Source organism: Rhinatrema bivittatum, chromosome 1 (genome assembly GCF_901001135.1).
Source record: "Rhinatrema bivittatum chromosome 1, aRhiBiv1.1, whole genome shotgun sequence".
Taxonomy (NCBI): Eukaryota; Metazoa; Chordata; class Amphibia; order Gymnophiona; family Rhinatrematidae; genus Rhinatrema; species Rhinatrema bivittatum.
This window is the reverse complement of record NC_042615.1, coordinates 355,900,069-355,920,261: the sequence shown is the minus strand read 5'-3', so window position 1 is coordinate 355,920,261 and position 20,193 is coordinate 355,900,069. Positions and strand designations below refer to the sequence as shown.

At 41.5% G+C, this 20,193-nt stretch overlaps 1 protein-coding gene across 2 annotated transcripts in view; it reads left to right on the top strand.

The window, feature by feature from the left end:
- CFAP299 (cilia and flagella associated protein 299) overlaps positions 1 to 20,193 on the top strand; it is a 983,171-nt gene that overhangs the window by 248,993 nt on the left and 713,985 nt on the right. For both annotated transcript variants that reach the window (XM_029600197.1, XM_029600188.1), the window contains exon 3: positions 2,172 to 2,262. In XM_029600197.1, the coding sequence (XP_029456057.1) occupies positions 2,172 to 2,262 (91 nt within the window). The remainder of the gene's footprint in view (positions 1 to 2,171; positions 2,263 to 20,193) is intronic.

The window sequence follows — 20,193 nt, the reverse complement described above, 5'->3', positions numbered from 1 at the left end:
CAAAATTTTGTTTGACTATTAGCTCTTTGATATCCTCTGATTCAGGGAATCTGAGACATGGTTCTTCCTCAAAATCAGTTTTTGAAAATACTACTTCCCTTACTTCAGAAGCAGTAATCATGGAGTGCACTGCTGATTTTGGGAGTTGCACTTCTGCTACTCCTGTGCTTACCCCTGCCCTCCTAATGACAGCCTAAAATAGCTCTCCCTTTTTTGCTCCTGCTCCAAAAAAAAAAGAGGGAGAGAAACACATGGTGGTGGAACATGCTTTCCCAATTTTAATTTCATATGGCTTGAGCCAACTTCCACATCTGGCTTTCTATAGCTAAAATAATCTCATTTTGTGTTCAGGACCCCCTTTTTCTCACTCCCTCTGCCATTTTTCTGCCCACTACTATTCACTCTTCTCACCTTTCCTTGCAGTAGCATGATAAAACTGGAAATATCTATTGGGATTTTCAATGTCACAGTGTACCTTATTGATACTGTACCACTCACCAGTACCACTGTATTATTGACTGATTAACTGTTAAACACACTTGATCAAGTTGACAGACATAAGTTCACTTCATTGCCTAGCAAGCAGAATGCTGGCTTGCCAAGACATGTTAGTTTCCTAGTGCCACCAATTGAGTGTCTATCTGAATAGGGTTATCCTTCATGGTGTGTGAAAAAATGTCTCTTTTACATATACAGATACACAATGTATGTGTGTGTGCACTGCTGATTAACTCCTTTTGCATACATAAAAAAAAACATTCTGACAGAGAAGAAACTGGCAAGGTACTCTTATGTTTCCCTTCTTCTGTCTAGCAGTGTACTGTGCAGTCAGAAATTAAAAAATCACTGTTCACTGGCACTGCTTCTCTATCTCCACTACTCTGTGCCTTGCTGCAGTGAACAGACAGAATGCAGCAACACATCTCTCTCTCTATCAAGGTGAGAGCACTGTGACTGCAACAGTAAAGATAATAAAAATACCTTTGCCAATGTCAAAATTTGTCTCCATTTTTAACTTTTTTTAAAATTAACTCTGAGAGCTTCTTAAAAAGCAACCTTTCCCTGTGAAATCCAACAGAGATAATGGAGTTTCTTTGCACAAACTCAGACCTTTCAGCATGATGACGTCAGCATCACTTGATCCAGGTGCCAGCTATAGGCTAGTTTAAAAAAATGCTTCCCCTCAGCTGGTCTCCATCCTATCCACTTGCCTACTTCTCCCATCTTGGCTCTGACAAGGATGCTACATCATAGGCATTGCTTGATTGCTAGAGTTACTGCAGGACTTTTCAGTGGGCCATGGACCTAAATGAGAAACATGAACAAATGAAACAAAAATTGTTTCAGGGAGCCACATATGAAATAAAAATGGTATCATTCATTTCATATTAACTATTTGTTTCAAAAGCATGCACATTCCTAGTAGACAATTGGTTTTCTTCCCCTCCCCCCCATCTATAATATAGTGAAATTATACAGAGTTCAGTGTTACCTAGCTGTTTCTGAATGTTGTAAAGATGGAGAATTTGGAAACACATATATTTATCTTTTGCTTCTGAGTAAATGGTTTGTAGAAACCATTCACTTTAGTTTATTGTGTTTAGGTAAGTAAGGGGGTCAATTTTAAGATCCGCGTGCGTGTATCCATGGGTGCATGTTTTAAAATTCGCCCGTAAGGGCCTGATTTTCTAAGGCTTTTTTCCCATTCTGTGTCTATGAGAAAAAGCGGAGTTTATCAAGGCCTAAATTTGTGTACATGCCATGTAATATTGTAAGACTGTGTGGTTAGTTACAATAAAAAGAATGTAAGATGTCCTGAATCAAAAAATGTGTACTTTGACTCAGTTATACTGCACTGTTGACAGTTACAGTAGCTGGTTTAGTAGTTGTACCATTGATAAAGTTCAAATGAATTTTAGAATGCATTTAAGTTTTGTAAGTTTGATTTGAATGGGTGCACAACTAAAGCACAGATCATTAAATGTTGAAGATTCCCATTGACAATGTGCATATACCTTTAGGTGCCCACCTACAACTTAATTGATTTACATGGAGTTGGACAAAGTTGCCTTTGTATTGGCTACACATTTGCACAAATATCTAAAGTGGTTTAGCAGTTTATTTATTATATAGAAGTAGAATGTTAATCATATTTATGTCTTATTTTCTAGAACATTATCAAGTGCAGGGAAAGAATTTAAGGATAAGTTCCTCAAAGCACTAGCAGAAAGAGAAGAAGCCAATCGCAATGGAAAAATGACTGTGAGTACAGTGGAGAAAGAGAATTCATATGGTTTGAGACATTTGTAGTGGCATAAATTGTGAACTGGACAGTGGAAGAAAATATTTCCGAAATGGAATACTGAAAATGTGATTAGTGGGCCTGATTCACTCAGCCATTCTGTGGCCTTGGAGAAGCAAGCTTAGTGAATCAGATTCAAAATGTGTAAAAGAAGAGTCAAAAAGGAAAAAAAGTAAGCTACCTTTATTAACTTTAATAAAAAAATATATTAAAACCCTTAATATGGCCATGTTTTGGCAGTTTCCTGTTTCCAAAGAAATTTAACACCTGATGAGATAAGAAGAATAAAAAAAGAAAGAGAGAATACCCCTGAAAACATTGTCACACAGCTGCCAATCCTAAAGAGATCAATTTTCAAATTGGCTTGTTTTCTACTTGTGGGCTGTGCACCAATTCTCAGCATGAAAGTTTGTGGGTACTGTTGCCTTAAAACTTGCCTTGGGTATAAAGTGCAGGTGTTCACTTGTGTCTGCTTTTTCTGGGGGTAGAAGTTACATATGTACTTTTCCTTTCCTGACTGACACATGCCCCGGGAACCCCTCCTCTTGCGGAAGCTAAAGGTGCATGCATTGTGGAATCCTGCGGGGACCTTTACGCTGTATGGAGGGAGGGCAGTTTTCAGATACTTGTTGAACAAGGCTAAATACTTTTTACTTGCATAAATCACTTTGAAAACTGACCTCCAGTTGTTGTCTTTTTTTCTCATTAGGTTCTTTGATACTCAATGGAATAATTGATTTGAAGCAAATTAATCTGGGGATATGACAAAACCTTTCATAGGAGAGACTTTCATACCCTCTTGCAGTCTGAAGGTCATGCCCTGTAGAATAATGTATATAATCATGTTTGCATTCCTCTTGTTTTGCAAGGTTTTGTGATATCTCATGGATTGACAGATGACAACTGCTTTTCCTTTTTATCTTCTTTCTTCTTTTGGTCCAATTATATACATTTGGTTCTTTATGTTGAACCATGAAAGGCCGATGACTATTTTATTGTAATATAGATTGGCTCCATATTTACATTTGGAAAGGTTCTCTGCTGCATTCCTGGTCATTTATCACTTCTGAAATGTCTTTTATTTTCTTAGAGAAATGGTGGCTTAGATAGCTCTGCAGTGTAATGTCATATTACTGCTTTTATAGACATTTTAAGTAAAACTAATATCTGAATACGTTATGGTTTGGACTAAACCATTATCATGTAAAACATTTTTAGTTTGTATACTCTGGGGTCAATATTCTGACTTAGCCAGCCAAAAAAGTTAGCCTGCTAAAACTTACTTAATTAAAACGTACTTAAGTCCTTACTTATCCGGCTAAGTAGTGCTGAATATTGGCCTCTAAGTGTTTTATAATTGGTTTGTCAAGATTTCTCAGTTTGCTATATTTCTAAAATAGGAGGCATCTCTCACTGTTAGTAGTACGTACTCTACAAATCCAAGAACCTAGAACCTGTCCTGAGATATTGATCATATAAGCTATCTTGGCTACTCTGGCCCAGGCTGAAATTTGACCCCATGCAATATGTATAGTAACTCTAATGCTATTAAACTATTTACTGTGATAATCATGCATTCTTCTGAAGCTTGAGAATCGGGTATAGTACAATTTTATATGTGTTTTTTCTTTTACTGCCACAGTAAGATCTTTTCAATATAGCTAACTTCAAATTTGTAAAATGTGAAAAACTCCCAGGAATGTTTATAGGCAAATTTATGGTGATCTATTATATTTACAAAAACTTTTTCAGAAGTTAAATTTTGTTAATAATTAAATGCATTCTTTCTCAAGCACTCTGTTCCCTCTCAGGTAGAGCTCAGGTCTCTTGTCTGCCCAGGTGAAGAACACACTCTTTTAGAGCATAAGAGGGAGTAAGATGTAGTTGAAAATGAGGTACCAAGAAAAAGTCCCACAGATATACTGTAGAAAAAACTCAGTTTTATACTTGAGTTTTCCTTTGATTGGCATGTACTGCTGAAAAGGGCTATCCTTCCATTAGTATATATTTCATCTTGGTGTTAATTTAATGAAATGCGATAATGGAGCAATGTGGATAATTCCTTTTATTTATTTTTACTTTGATATAAAAACATTTCATAACTTAGTGTTATATTTGGCGGCTTTCAGGACATCCCCGCAGGCCTTCGCACTCACCTTCTGATGTCGCATACAGCTGGGACTCCACCCACTGGCAGGATCTGCCAGAGCTTGCGTGCCTGGCAGGATACCTCTGGGACCACTGCACCTTCCTAGCCACCCAACCTTGCAGTATTTAAAGGGCCTGTGGAGGAAAAGGCCGGTGCCCTTGGATGATATCACCATTGATTGCCCTATACGGTATAAGGGTTCTTCACCTCAGAATGGGCCTGCTGCATTGGTTGTGTATAATATTTGTTGCTGCTCCTGGTTCCTGCGTTCTTGTTCCTGATTCAAGCCTCGGCTCTCCAGCCCAGTCTTGCCTTGCCTAGTCTCTCCAGCCCAGCCTGCCTTATCTCTCCAGCTTAGCCTTTTCTTGTCTCTCCAGCCCAGCCTGCCTTGTCTTTCCAGTTCCACCTTGCCTCGCCTCCTTGCCTTTCCTTGGACTGACTTCTGGATCCGACCCCTGGCTGGATATTGACCAGTCTTGTTTGCCACCTGCTTCTGACCCTTTCCTGGACATTGACCATACTTGTGTGCCAGTTGCCCTGACCATAGCCTGGCCCTGGATACTCACCTACATCGTTTCTACAGAGACTCTCACCTAAGACCTGCCAATCTCCAGAATCCATGGGCTCAACCCAAGGGGAAAGGGGATTTTATTTATTTATTTATTTATTTATTTATTTAGAGTTTTTCTATACCGGCATTTATGATACAATCACATCATGCTGGTTTACAAATAACAGGGGGTGTAATAACTTTGAACCTTAAACAAGTGAAGAGAATCAATGCAGTTACAATAAAACAAGGCTGCTCAACTGGGGGAAGAAGAAAAAAGTTATAGTAACTTAACAGACAGAGGTAAATTATTTACGGTATTCTGAAGCGTCTTTCTATAGTTGATGCAGTGAATCAGTTAGGGTCTGGAAAGGCTTGTTTAAACAGCCAAGTCTTAAGCCTTTTTCTGAATGTTAGAAGGCATGGTTCCTGTCTCAGATCAGGGGAAATGGAGTTCCAAATTGAAGGTCCCGCTGTAGAGAAGGCAAGGTCTCTAAATGATCGATAATGTGTGGATTTGGTTTGTGGTACATGTAGTGATCCTCTGTAGGCTTCTCTAATGGGTCTGGAGGAGGTAAGTTGTCTGAGCGGGATTTGTAGGTTAAGTGGAGCATGGTGATGAATGGCTTTAAAGATAATGGTGATGGACTTATAAATAATTCTGAAATGTATTGGCAGCCAGTGTAAGTTATTGAGGATGGGAGTGATGTGGTCTCTTCTCCTGATGTTAGTCAGTATTGTGGCTGCCATGTATAGGTATAGGTGAAGCTCTAATTCCATCTCTCTCCTACGTAGGTTCACCAGCTGTTGGTGAAGGCCTATGGGGTCTACCCCAAGGGCTGAGCCAATCTCACCACAGCTGCAAGGATCCACAGATCTTATAGATTGCTGAGGCCATGGACTTGGTGTATCTGACCTCACTCCAGGCTATACCAGGCCTGGCCCAATATTTTCAAGAGCAGCAAGGGGTTCTTAACCAGGTGACTGCCCCACTTGAAAGACTCACATGCCAGATGGACACCCTGATGTCTGCACTGGTTGTGCTTCCAGTGGTTATGTCTTCTTCTAGCCCTGCTTCTCCTCGTAGGCTGGTTCCACAGCTTCCAGCACCTGCATGCTATCATGGGGATCCCAAATAATGCCACATCGTCATCAGCCAATGCTGCATGTATTTTGAACTGCAGTCCATGCTCTTCCCCACCAACAATTCTAAGGTTCCCTACATCCTGTTGCTGCTGGGTGGCACCATGCTAGACTGGGCATTTCCCTAGGGGAGCATGACAATCCTCTACTCCAGAGCCTCCCAGATTTTCTGCTACAATTCTGGCTCATTTTTGAGGAACCTGGTCAGATGTCCTCCTTGGCAGCCGAGCTGCTCCGGATTCAGCAGGTCTCCCAAGGCTCCTGAACTCTCAGAGAATATGCATTCTAGTTTCGTAGTATTGCATCTGAACTGCACTGGGGAGAGGAGAATCTCACAACCATATTTTGGAAAGGAATTTCAGGCAGAATAAAAGATGAGTTAGCTGGCTGGGACATTCCCACCTCATTGGACGCCTAGATCTTAGCTGGATGCATTGATTGCTGCTTCTAAGAAAGGGCTTGGGAGAATAAGGCTATCCGGCATCTGATAGCATTGGCTCCTCAGTTCCAGCAACCTCTTCTCCACCTCCTCCACCAGAATCCAAGACTCCAGGAGAACCAATGCAGCTGGGCCTTTGAAGAAGGCAGTTGGGCCTGTGCTTATATTGTGCAGGTCATGGGCATATGGCATCTCAGTGCCTGAAGAAATTGGGAAACTATCATACCTAGTAGTGACTGAGGAGGCAACCCTCCCAACTACTGGTTCCCATTTCTATCACCACCAAACATAGCCAGCTTGAGACAGACACATTCCTAGATTCAGGAACAGGTGGAATCTTTATTGAAAAAGCCCTGGTTCATCAGTATCAGATCCCTAATATCATCCTGGAACATCCAGTAACCATTTCTTCTGTCTATGGGGATCCTTTTCCAGGCCAGTTCATTGAGATAATCGTTCCACTCACTCTTCACACCCGTCTTCTCCACAAGGAAATCATCTCTTTTCTTGTAATCCCTCAAGCTGTGAACCCGGTTATGCTGGGTCTGCCAAGGCTTAAATAGCACCAGCCTATGATCAACTGGAACTCTTTGGAATTGGCACAGTGGGTAATCACATGCTTCACCACTTGTCTCACCTCTGTTTCTTCACCGCCCCGCCTGACACTAGCTACCACTATACTGGGGTTACCATCATGGTATGCTGACTTCTCCAATGTGTTCTCTAAATGGGCAGAAATCTTGCCCTCACATTACTCCTGTGACTGTGTCATAGATCTTCTCCTTGACAATAGTATCCCCATGGTGCCAGAAACCGAGCCCATGTGTCAGAATATCAAGGAAAACTTGGCAAAAGGCTTTATTCGGCCATATTCTTCCCCCGCTGGAGTGGGTTTTTTCTTCATGGTCAAGAAGGACAGCACCTTCAGGCCCTGAATTGCTTATAGGGGCCTCAACACCATCACAAAAAAAAAAACAAACAAGTATCCACCACCGCTCATGTCTGAGCTCTTTGATCACCTATGAAGTGCTAAGATTGTCACTAAACTAGATCTATGGGGAGCTTACTAGCTCATTCACATTTGGGAAGGAGATGAGAGGAAAACCACTTTCAATACTTGAGACAGGCATTATAAGTACCTAATTATGCCCGTTGGACTTTACAATGCTCCAGCAATATTTCAAAACATAGTATATGAAATCTTCCTATGTCTTCTAAACTTCCTATGTCATCAAAGTACAAGTGGTGTACCTTGATGACATACTCATCTATTCTCAGTCTCTGACTCTGCACTGGAAGCATGTTAGACAAGTACTATAGTAGATTCTAGACCATCATCTGTACACAAAATTTGAGAAATGTCTCTTTGAACAAGTACAGCTTCCCTTCTTGGGTTACATCATTTCTCGAACCGGCTTCCATATGGATCCTACAAAGCAAAAAACCATCCTGGACTGACACCAGCCTGCTGGCCTTCCTTTGCTACAGCATTTTCTAGGATTTGCTATTTCTGCCAATTTATTCCTGGATATTCAACTCTCACAAGTGCTTCTCACAGCTTTGACCAGAAAGGGTGCAGATACCCGCTCTTGGTCAACAGAAGCCATTGATGTCTTCTATACTCTTAAGCAAGCCTTCTCCCAAGGATCATGCCTAAGGCATCCAGATCCTAATCATCCCTTCGTCCTGGAAGTAGATGTCTCTACCCATGGGGTAGGGGATGTGCTCAGTCAACACAGCGATCAGGGGAGTCTCCTGCACTGTTCTTTTTTCTCTAGAAAGTTCTCTCCGGCAGAGAGGAATTACATGGTTGGGGACCACAAACTCTTTGTGATGAAATTGGTGCTGGAAGAATGGCAGCATTACATAGAGGGGTCAAACACTGGACCACCATCTACACTGACCCAAAGAACCTGGAGTACAATCAACAGGCTCAACAACTTAATCCCAGACAGACCCAGTGGTCTCTCTTCTTCAGTCAGTTTGATTTTGAGCTTCGCTACTGTCCTGCAGCCAAGAATCAGAGAGCAGATGCTCTATCCTGCTCTTTGCAAATGGAGGATGTATCTAAGACTTCCCAACATATCATCGACCTTGCAAAAATTATTGTCACTGCTGCTACTCCAGTACCTACTGGGAAGACGGTAGTCCCCAAATGTCGCCGCAAAAGAGGGATAAAAAGGACTCATGACTCCCTCTTGGCAGGGTCTCCTGTGGTAGCCCGTATCCTTGAGCTTCTTCAGTGCCTCTACTGGTGACCCTAGGTAAAAATGGATATGAAGAACTACATGGAAACCTGTCCTTTCTGTGCACAGCATAAGTCTGATTGTGCCCAATCTTGGGGTCTGTTAAAGCTGTTGCCAGCCCCCAAGGAACCCTGGACCCATTTGTCCACTGATTTTATCATGAACCTCCTCTCACACAGCTTTACCATGTTATGGACCATGCTGGATAGATTCTCCAAATGACACATTTCATTTCTCTCCCATGTTTGCTTTTTGCTCCCAAACTAGCCCGCCTCTTCATCCAGCACATCTTCCAACTACATGGATTACTGTCTCACATCCTCTCCAATAGAGGTCTCCAATAGAGGCCATTATTGAAAGGGTCTTTGAAAAAAGTTTGGCATTATCTTGGATCTCACCACTTCCTACTATCCACAAAGGAATGGCCAAACAGAAAGAATTAACCCAGTCCTCAAGACCTTTCTTCACCTATATGTCATCAAGAGACAAGATGATTGGTCCATTCTTTTACCCTAGGCTGAGTTTTCACATAACAATCATGTCAGTAATGCCACTGGCGCTTCTCCATTCTAAGTAGTTTATGGCAAACACCCATCGGTTCCACTACCATTGCCTCTCTCTGTGCCCTATATAGCAGCCTGCCTCACAGCACAAGAGCTCCAGGATCTTTGGCTGCAAACCAACCACTTGATCTCCAAAGCAGCAGCTCAGTCTAAGAAGTATGCTAATAAGAGGCATAGACCAGCTCCGCAATTCCAGGTGGGAGACTTGGTGGAGTTAAACATATAGAATCTGCACCTCCAAGTCCCTTCAATTAGTTTGGCACCCAGATTTATAGATCCTTTCCTGGTATTGCATCAAATGGGGACTGTGACTTAACTAAAACGTCTGACCATGCTAAGTATACATAACGTATTCCACGTTCCTTGTTGAAATCACTGGTTCTTTCCTGATCCTCTCAACAGCCTCCCAAACCTGTGGAGATCTTTTCAGAAGAATACTCCCACTACGAAGTACAGGAAATCCTATACTCTTGCAGGTGGTTACAGACCAGAAGAAAACGTCTGGGAGGCAGTGACCAATCTCTACGCACCTTTGTTAATAAAGGAGTTCTATCATCACTTTTCCCAGAATCTAAATCCCAGGACCTTGAAGAGGGGGCTTAAGAGGGGGTGGAATATTATGTTTGGTGGCTTGTGGGATGTCCCCGCAAGCCGCCGCATTCATCTTCCAACGCCATGTACAATTGGACCTCCCTCTGCTGGTGGCACATGCCGGAGCTTGCGCACCTAGCAGGATGCTGCCAAGACCACTGCTTCTGCTGCTCCTCTCTAGGCACATGTGCAATCAACCTTATAGCATTTAAAGAGCTGCGGTGGGAAAAGGCTGCAGCGCCCTTGGATGACTTCACCATCTTTTGTCCTATATAAGGGGTCTCTGAACATCTTCTCTTTGCCTCAGCAACAGGTCTCCTGCATCAGTTGTGTTTAGTGTGTGTTGTTGCTCCTGGTTCCTGCATTCTTGTTTCTATGTACCTGCTTCCTGCCTTGTCTCTCAAGGCCAGCCATCCTCACCTTGCCTTATCTCTCCAGCCCAGACTTGCCTCATCTCTCTAGCTCAGCCTTGCCTCGCCTCTCTAGCCCAGCCTGCCTAATCTCTTCAGTCCACCTTTGCCTTGTCTCTCCAACCCAGTCTGCCTTGTCTCTCCAACCCAGTCTGCCTTGTCTCTCCAGTTCCGCCTTGCCTCACCTCCTTGCCTTCCCTCAGACTGACTTCTGGATCTGACCCTTGCCTGGACATTGACCATTCTTTTGTGCAGCCTGCCCTGACCCTAGCCTAGTCCTGGATAACCACCTATGCCATTTCGACAGAGACTTTCGCCTTTCTGCCAGTTCCCAGAACCCAAGGGCTCAAACCAAGGGGAAAGGTGTTGGTATCGTTGAAACTCCTATTCCATCTTTCTCTTGTGTAGCTCCATCAGCTATTGGTGAGGACCTATGGGGCCTACCCCATAGACTGAGCCAATCTCATCACAGCAGCAAGGGTCCACAGATCTTACACTTAGCATTTCTTCAGATAACAAAAATGAACATTAAATTCAGTTAAATGTCCCAAACTCCAGAATTCCTGTCTATAAAATGTTAGTTTCCAAACTGTTTCACAAATAATAAATTGTATGGTCCCTGTGACAGGCCCTCCCAAGCATTGAAGAAGGTGCAGGATTTAAATGTGCCACTTAAGCACCTTTACTAAAGCAGTTTATAGAGCAGTTATTTTGATAGGCACTCTGTTCCTACTTCAGATACTGTGCTTAGCATTGTCCAAGTTGCCTTTCCAGGCTACCTGCACAGTCCAAACATACACGTAGTACAAACACCTGTGCAGCAGTTGAGTAATCAGACATACAGGAATTCAACATCCTTTGCACCTGTAACTCATAGAGTCTGCCTTGACTGAACTTCCATCCATTCACTTTCTGGCTTTCAAACAATGGACCTGTAAGCTACCTAACCTGCTCTCCACACAGGCATGCAGCCATCTCTTGCAGAGGCTTTGCTCCTCTTCCCTCAGGTAGCCTCCTTATTATTTTTTTAAACCTCTTTAATTAGATATGTTCTGCACCCTGGTTATTGTTTCATCTCTGGTGGTAATAACCTTTTCAAAGAAAACTTTGACATCAGATCATGCCATTCTTTAGATAAACATCTCTTACTTAACTTTCACTGTGTTAAGATGCTAATGCATACAGCTAGTATGGCTTACTCTAATGATTTTTTCTGATATTTAACAAGAGTCTGCTATGATACATATCCTAAGAAATCTTACAATGGTGATTTTAGCAGCAATCAGGGGCGGATGGGCCTATCAAAGGATCGGGCATCCCCCGTTGGGCCGATCGCTCCAGTCACGTGGTCCTGGGCCGGCCTGGGCGGCGAATACCTGGGCCGGTCTGATGTCGTGAGTCCACCTCTGGCAGCAATATATCCAAATCAATTCGTATATGGTTTAGTATAATTTTCCTGTCTCTCTGAAATATGGTTATATCTCTAACATGCATTAATGACCTCACTTGACCACATGCTTTCCAGAATGTAATGGGATAAAAATTATCTGATACATATTCTCAGCAGAGACCAGAGTGCTCTATTAGATAGTATCTTAAATCCTATGTCTCGAGCAGAGGTGGGCAATTCCGGTTTTCAGAATCACTAACTGGTTAATTTTTCAGAATATTCCTAATGAATATTCATGGAATATATTTGCATACAATTGAGGCAGTGTACATGCAGATCTGCCTCATGCATATTCATTAAGGATATTCTGAAAATCTGACTGATTGGTGACCCTCGAGAATTGGAATTGACCACCCCTGGTCTTGAGCATCTGTATGTAGATGCATACTTCCAGAATACTAATGCATTTTTCTAGGCCTCTGGTATTAATATTGCATTCAAATCCCTGTTGCTACTTAGTTTTGTTTAATCTAGAAAGAGTTAAATGTAGTAGCAGAAGATAATCTTAGGTATCATGATAAGAACTAAACTGAGATATCAGTGAAGCTGATTTCCTGATAAAACTCCCTCATTTTAGTTTTGCTTTATTTACACTATTTCTCACTTACAGAAATGTGCAAAATAGATTTCATGTCAGATTCTATGTATCTACTGCTATCTGAAAGGACATCATTATCATTTTATTATGACTATATAAATCTTTAATATACTTTTTTTCTTTCAAACTATAACTACCTGAAAAGTCATATCTTCAACCTATTTAAAGCTGGATTGCTCCATATGGATGTGCTTTTCATCTGACATGGCAATATTTTCTGTAATGTGTGCATTTTATGCTCTGTACAGCAAGCAATATTAGGTTTTGTCTGTCTTTGTGTCTTAAACAACTGTTTTGAGCGACAAGAGAGGGCTCCTAAGATTTGTTGTACATACAGCAAGCAGTATGGCATACATGTGTATACAGTTTAAATCATGGGCTGGCAACCTTTTGGGGCCAAATTCCCCAAAACGTCAGCATCATTTTTAGAGATATTGTTGTGCTATAGAAGGGTCCTTGCCAAGAAGCAACCACGCAGGGGTCTTCCTTCCTTTCCTCTCCTCCCCCCACACTATCCCAAAGAAAGCCAGCCATGCTAAGGGGAGAGAAGAACCAATTGCAACTACGCTCCAAGGCACTTGCTTCTGGCAGGCTGCTTTCTCCTGAATGCCAGCACAACAAGCAGTTTGGAAACCTTGGGAGCTGGCTGGGCAGCATGGTCGGCTCATGAATTTTGAAACTGCTTTTGGTGTCAGCATTTGGATGAGATCGGAGGGCCGACTTTGGTGGCATGCATTCTGGGGTTTGCCAACCCTTGCTATAAATGATGTTTTAGAATTTGAAGGCAAGGTACTCTACCCAGAGAGCACCAAATGCTTTAGAACTCTCAACTTCTCAAATGCAACTAAAACTCACATCTTCTTAATTAGGTGGCAATATTTCTATTCAAAAGGATGCAGTTTCTTCACATTTTGACTTTTACAGTTGTCTTTAATATAAGATTTCTCTAAATTCACAAGTTTAGAAAGCTGATATCCATAGGCATGTTTTATTGAAACTACCAGTAACATGTTTTATTTTTAACTTGCAACAAAATACTTCCTATAGCAGCCTATACAGCACATCTCTTGTACATGATTTGCAGGGAAAATATTCACACAGCAATAATATTATGCAAAACATTGATTCTTTTTGGAATTGCAAATTATTCTTTAGAGATCAATGTGTAGGATTTCTTTAGGTACATGTAAGAACATAAGAACATAAGAATTTGCCATGCTGGGTCAGACCAAGGGTCCATCAAGCCCAGCATCCTGTTTCCAACAGAGGCCAAAACCAGGCCACAAGAACCTGGCAATTACCCAAACACTAAGAAGATCCCATGCTACTGATGCAATTAATAGCAGTGCCTATTCCCTAAGTAAACTTGATTAATAGCCATTAATGGACTTCTCCTCCAAGAACTTATCCAAACTTTTTTTGAACCCAGCTACACTAACTGCACTAACCACATCCTCTGGCAACAAATTCCACATCTTTATTGTGCGTTGAGTGAAAAAGAATTTTCTCCGATTAGTCTAAAATGTGCTACTTGCTAACTTCATGGAATGCCCCCTAGTCCTTCTATTATTCGAAAGTGTAAATAACCGAGTCACATCTATTCGTTCAAGACCTCTCATGATCTTAAAGACCTCTATCATATCTCCCCTCAGCCGTTTCTTCTCCAAGCTGAACAGCCCTAACCTCTTTAGTCTTTCCTCATAGGGGAGCTGTTCCATCCCCTTTATCATTTTGGTTGCCCTTCTCTGTACCTTCTCCATTGCAACTATATCTTTTTTGAGATGTGGCGACCAGAATTGTACACAGTATTCAAGGTGTGGTCTCACCATGGAGCGATATAGAGGCATTATGACATTTTCTGTTTTATTAACCATTCCCTTCCTAATAATTCCTAACATTCTGTTTGCTTTTTTGACTGCTGCAGCACACTGAGCTGACAATTTTAAAGTATTATCCACTATGATGCCTAGATCTTTTTCCTGGGTGGTAGCTCCTAATATAGAACCTAACATCGTGTAACTACAGCAAGGGTTATTTTTCCCTATATGCAACACCTTGCACTTGTCCACATTAAATTTCATCTGCCATTTGGATGCCCAATCTTCCAGTCTTGCAAGGTCCTCCTGTAATGTATCACAGTCTGCTTGTGATTTAACTACTCTGAATAATTTTGTATCATCCGCAAATTTGATAACTTCACTTGCTCTATTCCTTTCCAGATCATTTATATATATATTGAAAAGCACCAGTCCAAGTACAGATCCCTGAGGCACTCCACTGTTTACCCTTTTCCACTGAGAAAATTGACCATTTATTCCTACTCTCTGTTTCCTGTCTTTTAACCAGTTTGTAATCCATGAAAGGACATCGCCTCCTATCCCATGACTTTTTAGTTTTCATAGAAGCCTCTCATGAGGGACTTTGTCAAACGCCTTCTGAAAATCCAAATACACTATATCTACTGGTTCACCTTTATCCACATGTTTATTAACCCCTTCAAAAAAATGAAGCAGATTTTTTAGGCAAGACTTCCCTTCGGTAAATCCGTGTTGACTGTGTTCCATTAAATCATGTCTTTCTATATACTCTACGATTTTGATCTTTAGAATAGTTTCCACTATATTTCCCGGTACTGAAGTCAGGCTCACTAGTCTGTAGTTTCTCGGATCGTCCCTGGAGCCCTTTTTAAATTTTGGGGTTACATTGGCCACCCTCCAGTATTCAGGTACAATGGATGATTTTAATGTTAGGTTACAAATTTTAACTAATAGATCAGAAATTTCATTTTTGAGTTCCTTCAGTACCCTAGGATGCATACCATCCGGTCCAGGTGATTTGCTACTCTTTAGTTTGTCAATCTGGCCTACTACATCTTCCAGGTTCACAGTGATTTCGTTCAGTTCATCTGACTCATCACCCCTGAAAACCATCTCCGGAACTGGTATCTCCCCAACATCCTCATTAGTAAACACAGAAGCAAAGGATTAATTTAGTTTTTCTGCAATGGCCTTATCTTCCCTAAGAGCCCCTTTAACCCCTCGGTCATCTAATGTTCCAACTGACTCCCTCACAGGTTTCTTGCTTTGGATATATTTAAAAACATTTTTATTATGAGTTTTTGCCTTTATGGCCAACTTCATTTCAAATTCTCTCTTAGCATGTCTTATCAATGTTTTACACTTAACTTGACAATGCTTATGTTTTATCCTATTTTCTTCAGATGGATCCTTCTTCCAATTTTTGAAAGATGTTTTTGTGGCTAAAATAGCCTCTTTCACCTCACCTTTTAACCATGACGGTAATCGTTTTGCCTTCCTTCCACCTTTCTTAATGCGTGGAATACATATGGACTGCCCCTCTAGGATTGTATTTTTAAACAATGTCCAAGCCTGTTGAACACTTTTAACCTTTGTAGCTGCATCTTTCAATTTTTTCTAACTATTTTTCTCATTTTATCAAAGTTTCCCTTTTGAAAGTTTAGTGTTAGAGCTGCAGATTTACTTATTGTCCCCCTTCCAGTTATTAGTTTAAATTTGATCATGTTATGATCACTGTTGCCAAGTGGCCCCACCACAGTTACCTCTCTCACCAAATCCTGCGTTCCACTAAGAATTAAATCTAAAATAGCTCCCTCTCTTGTTGGTTCCTGAACCAATTGCTCCATGAAGCAATCATTTATTACATCCAGGAACTTTGTCTCTAGCAAGTCCTGATGTTACATTTACCCAGTCAATATTGGGGTAATTGAAATCTCCCATTATTATTGCACTGCCAAATTGGTTAGCTTCCCTGATTTCTCTTAGCATTTCATCATCTGTCTGACCATTTTGTCCAGGTGGACGGTAGTATACTCCTATCACTATAGTCTTGTAAAATGTAAACTATTTTCTTATCAGTTTATATTCATTCTGGTGAATAAAATATTTGCTAATCAAAGCTGAACAGAGGGTACATAGGAGGCCAAATATGTTCAAATGGGCCAGGACTGGTGATGAATGAAGCATTTTTGGCCTGTCATTCTTTGGGCCATAAATTGCATTAACTACCTCACCTCCCTCTGCATGAGCTTTATTAACAGTTATTAAACTTTAGGGACTCTGGTGATGTCAGTTCACTATATAAAAATGCAGGGAAACCATACTGAGCATGCTCAGGCCACGATGTTGGCACAATATAATGGCAATAAACCAAAAATGGCTGCCTATGTGTCTATCTTTATACCACATTATTTGCAAACTATCAGAAACATGTATACACTCTGGTGCCATAGGTGTAAATGGGTACCTGGGGGCTGTGACCTGAGCAAATTTTGTGCAAATAGTTTTAGGATAGAGTGGCACCTTGAGCAGTCGGTGGCTGACCAGACGACAGACTCAGGCTGGACTCTGGCAAATTTCTCATAAGCTTTTTATTAACCACAGAAAAATATAACAAAAGCAGCTCTGCTTACCTTAGACGTTCTCAAACAAAAGACAGCAGTATTGGCTTTCCCCAGGTTCCTTTTCTTCCCTAGGGTCCCCATGTTCTCCCTGAGCCTCGCTTCTTATCTCCTTCTAAGGAGAGCAACCTTAGACTGGAACTCCCTTCCTGTCCGTGGCTTAAGCTGGACAAGGGTAAATGCTTGGTCCTGGGTTTTAAGGAAGGGCTAACATACACTCGTTCACATAGCCTTCCTCTCAGCTTGACTTTGTCAGATCGAGTGTCTGCCACTACCTAGTTTAATTCCTGGGAAAATAAATCATATTTGTGATATTCTCTTCCTATTCTAAACTGGCACTGACCAGAGGGTGCTTTCCCCTCCCCCATTTGTATATGCCTCTGGCCCAATTTAAAGGAACTACTTTTGAATGGGTCTTGCTTAAGTTTTCTAGGGTTAACTTCCCCCACCCTTTTTTAGGGAATCAGCTAAGAGCTTTTGTAACACCCCCAATTCCTTCTGATGATACATGTCACCACACAAAGTTAGAATAGTAAAATCCCTGACAATCTTTAGACACAGAGACTTCTTGGATTTTTTTTTCAGGTGCTGCCTTCATGATCTGGATGTTTTTGACTCCATGTAGTATACTTTTGCAAGGTCCATGGAGACGTTTCCAGAGGAGATGTTTCTATGCAGCCTGGGCTCTCCCATTCTAGATCTTCAAGCCATGGGTCTTCTGCCACTCAGTAGGAGCATGCCCACGGGGCTTGCTCCACTTTACGTTTACCACTTCCTACATTTCTTCATTGTCTTTATTATTATAGGGGCAGCATGCTTCTTCATGTGCATTCTAAGCACAAAGCGAGCAAAAGAAAAAAGTGTTCAGACTGTTCCTACTCAGATGGTCAGGTATCTCAGAGACTTTTTACCTCCTCCAATTCTGTGCTAGTCCCTGCTTTGAAGGTCCTCCCTTTTCAGTGAATGCTTTAGCCTCTAGTGCTTGCTCTTTTACCAGGTTAACATTCATAGTTTTGTTTCCTTGGTATCAACAATCTCTGGCTAGTTGACCTCTCCTTCCACAATTGAAACAAGTTTGGGTACCTGGGGGCTGTGACCTGAGCATAGAACCAGACTGTCCTGCTCTGAAGTCCGTAGCTGTTGCCCTGCATTCTCACTGCCATACCAGGGAGCCTTGGCGGGTTGTTTCTCTAGCTTTTGTGCTAATTCTGGTATCAACTGAACCTAATGGAAGGCGTCCATCACTTCCAATACTTTCTTCAGGTTGAGCCCTGGGTGCCAACACACTCACTTCCACAAGGGCCATCCAGCTTATCCAGGAACTGCTCCAGGAGGATCTAATTGGCTACCTCGAGGCCTGTCTTTGCCTCTGTTTGTAGCCACTTCCATTCAACATTTTTTAGCTGATGAAAAAAGCTTCCTGGAGTTTCACCAGCTTATAGGGTGCTTCTCCAAAATTGTTGCCAGTATGTTTACATTGTGTAATCCGCTCTTTCCAGGATGGCAGTTTTAACAGCCAAATAGCTGGATCTCCCATTTGGATTGGCAGCTTGAAAAGCAGCTTGGCTCATACCAGTAAGTAGATTTTCCAGGCATGTGGTCCAGCTAGCTTCTGGCCAGCCAGTCATGCAGGAAGTTCTTTCAAAGATCTTTAAGAAAACATGCAGGTCTTCCCCTGACTTCATTTTAGACAACACTGGATACATTGGGGTTGTCCATGTTGATGCAGCTTGTATTGCTTGGGCTATCTGTGTCAGCACTTCCTGCAGCTGGTTCAACATTCCCAGCTGCTGGCTATATTGTACGTTTTGGGTTTTATCCCATTTAGGAGTTGTTGCTGCCCTTCAGCAAGGCCCTGTAGGAATCACTCCATGTTAGTTAACTGGGTCTGGTTGCACAAAAGCTTTTTCTTTTTGCAGGGTTCTACTTTGATCAGAAGTACATACAAAACTAAACCTTCCCTCAAGGAAGAGCCAAAACACAAACAAAATCCTGCCTGTTTGGCTCTGACTCATATAAGTCCCTCTCTCCAGGTGGAGCTATCCTCCTTAGAATTCTATAATATAACCTCCAGCCACAGTTGCAGCCAGGTCCCAGAAAAGTAAAAAAAAATAAAAAAATATTCATCTTTTCCTTCTCTTTTTGCATGGTTCTCTGCCTGTACAAGGCTTAGCACAAAAATTCCCAAACTGTTACCATATGTAGCACTGAGAGTGGTTGGTGGCTGACAAGAGAACAGACTTAGGCTGAACTCTAGCTGTTTTCTTATAACCTTTTTATTAATCACAGAAAAAATGTAACAAAAGCAGCTCTGCTTACCTTAGCAGTTCTCAAACAAAAACCAGCAGTATTGGCTTTCCATAGGCCCCTTCTCTTCCCTGAGGTCCCCTGTTCTCCCTGGGCCTAACTTCGTATCCCCTTATAAGGAGAGTGTCCTCAGAGCAAAACACCCTTCCTGTCTGTGTCTTAAGGTGGAGCAGGCTAAATGCCTGGTCCCAAGTTTTTAAGGAGGGTCAAACAAACAATCCATCACAGACAGGTATTTGTGTGGACGGAATTGTATGCATAGATTTGATTTTCTACCCGGCTATTTTTTTAAAAGCCATCTTGGGAATACCCCATTCCTGCTCCATCTAAATTTGTGTGCGTAAAGTAATATTGTCCAGACAGATTTAACTGGCCAAAGATGGGAGAGAGGGATTTTGAATGGGTAAGATTTCCCATGCTGAAACTCAGTTTTAGTTCTGTAAATCTTATGAATATTAACCCCATTGTTTTCAGTGGAGAGCACAGTTATTTTATTGAAGACCCATGACATTTGTCTAGTATATAAATAGTACTCTAGAATTCTATCCCTGATTTACAAGTATGATAGAATGCTGTCTTTGTCTTTCAGCTTTGCTTGGGTCTCTATCCAGTGCAAACTGACCCTGAATTAGTGGGGTAGAATGGTGATTTGGCCCTTCATGCCTTCTGTATAACAAGTATAAGTTTAGTATGGTGCTGCTGATGAATTACCGGTTGCAGGATGATATATCCCTAAGAAATTGTATTATCTTATGAGAGCAAGATTTATACAAACATTCAACAAGAAGAACTTTGACAAATAATAGACAGGAGGGTATGGTTTAAGAGAGTAAGATGGAATTACAGGTTAAGTTAAGAAGTGTAGACATGGTCGATGTTTACCTTTTAAGATTTAACATAGTTGTATTTATGTGGTGAAATGAAAACAATTCATGTGAATTCTTATGAAACAGTCTGTCAAGCAAGCTGACATTTTTTGCAGTATAAGGTTTAGCATGAAATACAAA